Source organism: Chamaea fasciata, unplaced genomic scaffold (genome assembly GCF_029207755.1).
Source record: "Chamaea fasciata isolate MVZ Bird 193981 ecotype frontalis unplaced genomic scaffold, bChaFas1.0.hap1 SCAF_518, whole genome shotgun sequence".
NCBI lineage: Eukaryota > Metazoa > Chordata > Aves > Passeriformes > Sylviidae > Chamaea > Chamaea fasciata.
In genome coordinates, this window is record NW_027094603.1 from 24,853 (window position 1) to 31,240 (window position 6,388).

The 6,388-nt window shown below is 64.0% G+C and overlaps 1 protein-coding gene across 1 annotated transcript in view; it reads right to left on the reverse strand.

Moving 5' to 3' along the window:
* The window catches only part of LOC136305619 (separin-like), a 29,360-nt gene extending 23,464 nt beyond the window's left edge, over window positions 1-5,896 (reverse strand). Inside the window, exons 1-8 of the mRNA XM_066208917.1 lie at window positions 5,648-5,896; window positions 3,417-4,475; window positions 2,541-2,645; window positions 2,206-2,326; window positions 1,723-1,859; window positions 1,259-1,399; window positions 828-919; window positions 176-484 (exon numbers count right to left, since the gene is read on the reverse strand). Of these exons, the coding sequence (XP_066065014.1) occupies window positions 176-484; window positions 828-919; window positions 1,259-1,399; window positions 1,723-1,859; window positions 2,206-2,326; window positions 2,541-2,645; window positions 3,417-4,475; window positions 5,648-5,743 (2,060 nt within the window). The 5' untranslated portion in view covers window positions 5,744-5,896. The remainder of the gene's footprint in view (window positions 1-175; window positions 485-827; window positions 920-1,258; window positions 1,400-1,722; window positions 1,860-2,205; window positions 2,327-2,540; window positions 2,646-3,416; window positions 4,476-5,647) is intronic.
* Between the last annotated feature and the right edge of the window lie 492 nt (window positions 5,897-6,388).

The following is a 6,388-nucleotide window of genomic DNA, read 5'->3' on the forward strand; positions in this document are numbered from 1 at the left end:
CCAGGGATCAGGATCAGGATCAGGGATAGGATGGGGCCGGGGATCAGGATCAGGGATAGGATGGGGCCGGGGATCGGGATCAGGATCAGGGATAGGATGGGGCCGGGGATCGGGATCAGGATCAGGGATAGGATGGGGCCGGGGATCGGGGCGAGGACGGGAGCTGAGCACCCACCAGTCGGTGTGCGGGGCGAAGCGGTGGCTGCAGAGCAGCTGGCCCAGCTCCAGCAGCGCCACCGCCCTGGGCAGGCTGCGGTTGGGGTCCCCCGCGGGCCCGGGAGCCCCCGCTGCCCCGGGACGCGGCGTTCCCCGGGGGGCCCAGGCGCCGCGGGGGTCCCAGAGGCCCAGCAGGTCGCAGAGGACGTTGTAGCGCTCGGCGCCCGTGGGGCCCCGCAGGGATTTGTAGGCCCGGAGCTCGGCCAGCAGCAGCAGCAGCAGCGCGTCCCCGCCCAGGGAGCGCGAGGCCGGGGCGTCCCGCAGCGTCCTGCGGAGGGGCAGCGGGGTCACGGCGACGCCGCCGGCCGCCCGTGGGCCTCAGCGGGTCCGGGGTTACGGGATGGAGCTCCAACCCCACTGCACCTTCCCCCGCGCCAGGGAGCTGCTGATGCCCCCAGCCCGTCCCTCCTGTCCCAAATCCACCATCCCATCCCAATCCCTCCCATCCCGATTCCCCCACCCCATTCCCTATCCCGATTCCCCCACCCCATTCCCATCCCCATCCCTCCTCCCCTCCAAGTCCTCCATCCCGACCTCCCCATCCCACTCCCCCCAGTCCTCCATCCCAATCCCCATTCCCAAATTCCCAAATTCCCCAAATCCCTCCTCACCACAGCCTCAGCTCCTCCTCTCCCTGTCTGGCCGCCTCCGTCTTGATCCGGGCCCAGAGCGCCACCGGCTCGGCCACCAGGGCCACCAACGCCTGGGGACACCGGGAATGGGCCACCAGTCCCCGGGAATGTGTCCCCAGTCCCCGGGAATGTGTCCCTGATCCCTGGGAATGTGTCCCTGATATCTGGAAATGTGTCCCTGATCCCCGGGAATGTGTCCCTGATCCCCGGGAATGTGTCCCTGATCCCTGGGAGGGTTGGGAATGTGTCCAGTCCCTGGGAACGTGTCCTTGATACCTGGGAACGTGTCCCCAGTGCCCAGGAACATGTCCCCGAGACCTGGGATGGCTGTGACTGTGTCCCCACCCCTGGCAGTGTGTCCCCAAGCCCCGGGAACGTGTCCCCAAGCCCCGGGAACGTGTCCCCGATACCTGGGAAGGCTGTGAACATGTCCCCAAGGCCTGGCAGTGTGTCCCCAGGGCCAGCAGCCACTGTCCCAGGGCGTCCAGGGCGCGCCGCGGCCGGCCCCGGCTGCGCCAGCTCTCCACCTGCAGCCGGAAGCACCTGTGGAGCTGCGGGGGGAAAACGGGATCGGGAATGGCGGGATCCCGGCGGGAACGGGGACAACGGGGAGCCCAGTGTCCCCAGTGACCCCGTACTCCATCCCAGTATGCCCAGTGTCCCCATTGCTCCCAGTGTCCCTGTGTCCCCAGTGACCCCCAGTGTCCCCCCAGTGTCCCCAGTGTCCCCCAGTGTCCCCCGTGTCCCCAGTGTCCCCCAGTGTCCCCCCGTGTCCCCAGTGTCCCCCAGTGTCCCCCCAGTGTCCCCCCAGTGTCCCCCCAGTGTCCCCCCAGTGTCCCCCAGTGTCCCCCAGTGTCCCCCCAGTGTCCCGTACCCTCTCGGGGGTGACCCCAGGGCAGCCATAGCCGTCGGTGTCCAGCAGTGCCCGGCACAGGGGCTCGCACACGGCTCCGGCCGCTTCCGGAACCTTCCGGCCCTGCAGGGCCTGGCCCAGGCGCAGAGTGACCGCGGCTGTGGCCAGAGAGAGTGACCAGGAGGACAGAGTGACCAACGGGATACAGAGTGACCAGGAGGACAGGGAGTGACCAATGGGATACAGAGTGACCAACGGGATACAGAGTGACCAGGGGACAGAGTGACCAGGGGGACAGAGTGACCAACGGGATACAGAGTGACCAGGGGGACAGAGTGACCAACGGGATACAGAGTGACCAGTGGGACAGAGAGTGACCAACAGGACAGGGAGTGACCCACAGGACAGGGAGTGACCCACAGGACAGGGGACCCTGGGGATGAGGACAGGGCGTGGCACTGACCACTGGGGTCACTCAGCACGGGGACAGGGGGTGACACTGACCGGTGACATCGAGGAACTTGCCCCTCTCGGCCTCGGGCAGCCCCTGCAGCCCCTCCACCATCCAGGTGACACTCTGGACACAGCTCGAGGTCACCTGCGCCAGCTCCGGCCACTCCGAGGACTGCGGGGACACCAAGGGTCAGTGGGACACCCCGTGACCCCTCGGTCCCCAAATCCTACGGGAAAAGCTTCCAAAACCTTTTCAGGGTGACTCCATCCCCAAATTCCAGCCCCAAATCCCACGGGAGAAGCTTCCAGAACCCCTTCAGGGCACCTCGATCCCGAAATTCCAGCCCCACATCCCACAGGGAACGCGGATCCCTTCCCTGGGGCACCTGGGAGCGCTGGAATATCTCGTGGACGGCGTTGGAGAAGAGCTGGAGGCCGTGGAAGAGCAGCTGCTTCACCATCACCTGCTCCCTGAGCGAGTCAGGAGGGACCTGGGGTGGGAAAAACGGGATTTGGGAATGCTGGGGATGGGAAAGTGGGATTTGGGAATGCGAAAAATGGGATTTGGGGATGCTGGGGATGCGAAAAATGGGATTTGGGGATGCTGGGAATGGGGAAAATGGGATTTGGGAAGGTTGGGGATGGAAAAAATGGGATTTGGAGATGCTGGGGTGGAGTTTGGAATGGGAAAAATGGGATCTAGGAATGCTGGGATGGAGCTGGGAATGGGGAGAGTGGGATTTAGAAAGGCAGGAAAAAGCAGGAAATAAAAAAAGCAAGATTTGGAGTCCAGGAAGGAAGAAAAGGGGGATTTGGGGTCCAATAAAGAAAAAAAAAGTGGGATTTGGGCTCCAGGAAAGGAGAAAAGGGGGATTTGGGGTCCAATAGAGAAAAAAAGCGGGATTTGGGCTCCAGGAAGGAAGAAAAGGGGGATTTGGTGTCCAATAAAGAAAAAAAAGTGGGATTTGGGCTCCAGGAAAGAAGAAAAGGGGGATTTGGTGTCCAATAGACAAAAAAAAAGTGGGATTTGGGCTCCAGGAAAGGAGAAAAGGGGGATTTGGGGTCCAATAAAGAAAAAAAAGTGGGATTTGGGCTCCAGGAAGGGCAGGGAAGGGTAGAAATGGGATTTAGGAGCTCCAGGAGCTCTTGCTGGGATGGAGAAAAGCGGAATTCGGGACTCTCCAGGGCTGGGAGCAGCCCGGAGTGACCCCGAGGGATTCCAGGGAATGCTGATCCCGGAGCTGCTCCCTCCTCCTCCTCACCTGGGCCAGCAGCAGCCTCAGCACCCGCCCGTGGCCCTGGGAGAACGCACAAAGGCCAGGAAGCTCCTGAGGGCCCAGGGGCAGCTCTGTGCTCCTCCTGAGCACCTCGCCGAGCTGCCCCACCACGAACCGCCAGCTCTCCGCCGTCACCAGGAGGATCCTTCCGGAAAATTCCGCCGCCAGCGCCGCCCCGGCCCGGCCCAGAGCCCGACCCACGCCTCCGGCACCGTCCCTGCCTTTAGCCAGAGCTTTGCCGAGCTGGATCCCGGCTTCCAGCAGCTCCAGAGGGGCTCCCAGAGAATTCCCAGCTCCCAAAAACTCTCTGGAATCTCGCAGAGCGTCCAGAGCCTCGCGGTGCCGCCGGGCTTTGCAGAGGTGCCGGCAGCGCTCCAGGGTGAGCTCCAGGAAACACAGGGAGCTCCGGAAGTCCGCTGGTCGTGGAGTCTCGTCCTTGAGGGCGTCCAGCAGGAATTCCTGGAGCTGCCTGGCCAGGAAAAGGGGGCAGGGAGCTCTCTCGGCCTGGTAGAGCGCGGCGGCGGCGGCGGCGTTCTGGGCGGCGGGCGAGGTGAGGAAGGGAGGCTGGAAGGATTTCGGAGCCGAGTCTTCCCGCGATTCCAGCAGCAGCAGGAAGCGCAGGGAGCGGATCCTGGCCGTCAGCACCGCCCTGCCCTCCTCCCGAGGCCTCTCGGGCCCTGCCAGGGCGGCCGCAGCTCGCCAGAGAAGCCCGAAAGCGCCGCGGGCGACGCCGGCCCAGTCGCCGTCGGGGCGGCAGCGCCGCAGCCGCTCCCGCAGCAGCTCGGCCGCGGCCCAGGTGGGACTCCCCGCCCAGGGCGCGGCGTTCCGCACCACGTGGAACAGGATCTTCTCCAGGTACAGGTGAGGGGGCTCGGGGACCAGCCGCAGGTAGCCCTGGGCGGCCTCGTGGGCCAGGCCCAGCAGGCGGGAGCCGTGCGCCGGCAGCCCCCCGGGCCGGGCCAGCTGCTCCACGCAGGCGCGGAGCGCGCGGTCGCACGCCTGGACGCGGCGCGGCTGCGAGGCCCAGGGGGCCCGGAGCGTGTCCTGGAGGGGGAGAAAGGGATTTGGGGTCAGGACTGAGCCCCTCGAAGGTGTTTTCCTGGGGGAAAGAGAGATTTGGGATCGCAGCAGAGCCCCCTGTGGGTGGTTTGCGGAGAGAAGAGGGATTTGGGATCGCAGCCTGACACGGCAGGGTCGGCCAAAGGGATTCTGGGGGCTTCCCTGGGGATAAAAAATGGGATTTGGGATCAGGGCTGAGCCTCTTGAGGGGCATTTCCTGGGAAAAAAGGGATTTGGGATCGCAGCCTGACATGGCAGCGTTGGCCAAAGGGATTCTGGGGGCTTTCCTGGGGATAAAAAATGGGATTTGGGATCAGCACCGGGCTCCTGGAGGATCATTTCCTGGTAAAAGGGGGTTTGGGATCAGGACTGAGCCTCTTGAGGGGCATTTCCTGGGGAAAAAGGGATTTGGGATCACAGCCCGACATGGCAGGGTTGGCCAGAGCAACTCTGGAGGCTTTCCTGGGGGAACAGAAGGATTTGAGATCAGGACTGAGCTCCTGGAGAGTCATCTCCTGGGAAAAGAATGATTTGGGATCAGAATAAAGACCTTTGAGGGTCGTTTCCCAGGGCAAGAGGGAGTCAGAACCTGCTCAAAACCTTCCAGGGGCTCCCACAGAGGGACACAGAGGTTTTCCTGAGGAAAGGAGGGATCAGACCCCCCAAACCCAGCCCAGAATCCCCACAGATCTCTGTTCCTGAGGAAAAGAGGGATCAGACCCTCCAAACCCAGCCCAGAATCCCCACAGATCTCTGTTCCTGAGGAAAGGAGGGATCAGACCCCCAAACGCAGCCCAGAATCCCCACAGATCTCTGTTCCTGAGGAAAAGAGGGATCAGACCCCCAAACCCAGCCCAGAATCCCCACAGATCTCTGCTCCTGAGGAAAGGAGGGATCAGACCCCCAAACCCAGCCCAGAATCCCCACAGATCTCTGTTCCTGAGGAAAGGAGGGATCAGACCCCCAAACCCAGCCCAGAATCCCCACAGATCTCTGTTCCTGAGGAAAAGAGGGATCAGACCCCCAAACCCAGCCCAGAATCCCCACAGATCTCTGTTCCTGAGGAAAAGAGGGATCAGACCCCCAAACCCAGCCCAGAATCCCCACAGATCTCTGTTCCTGAGGAAAGGAGGGATCCGATCCCCCCAGCCCCTCACCCGGATCTCCTCCAGGCGCTCCTCGATGTCGGCCCAGCTGTCCGTGCTTCCATCCTTTCCATCTTTTCCGTCATCTTTCTCATCCTTTCCATCCATCCTGGGGTCTTCTCCTGAGGGGCTTCGGGCTGACGTGGGGCTGGGGGGCACAAGGAGAGGTGTGGGACCCCTCCAGAACCCCCCAAACACCTCCAGCCCCACTTCTTTACCCCTTCAGTACTCCAGAGCATCCCCAGCCCGATTTCTGACACCCCAGCCCCATTTCCAGCCCCACTCTGTGACCCCCAGCCCCACTTTTCATCCCTCAGAGAGGCCCAGACCCCCCCCCCCCCCCCAGGCCTTCACCTCACCCGCGGCCCACAGTGCCCCCCGCCTCTCCCTCTCCTCGCCAAGCCTTCCCCGGCTCTCTGAGGGGTCCGAGCCCCCCGAAATCCCATCTCGGGACCCCCAAAATCGCCCCAAATCTCCCCCCCGGCCAGCGCCCCCCCCCCCGGCTCACGCTGCGCCGCCGTCCGCCAGAGGGCAGGGCCCGCCGCGCGCCCGTTCAAACCTTGCCCGCAGCCAATCAGCGCGCGGCACGGCCCACCGCGTCCAATCAGCGCGCGGCGCCGCCTCGCCGCCTCGCCCGCCGCGCGGGGCACCACGGGAGTTGGAGTCCGCGCTGGGTCACGCGCTCTTTCTTGTGCGCGTGCGCGGGGCGTGGCGTGCTTGATCAGTGGGGGCGCGACCGGGGGCGTGGTTAAT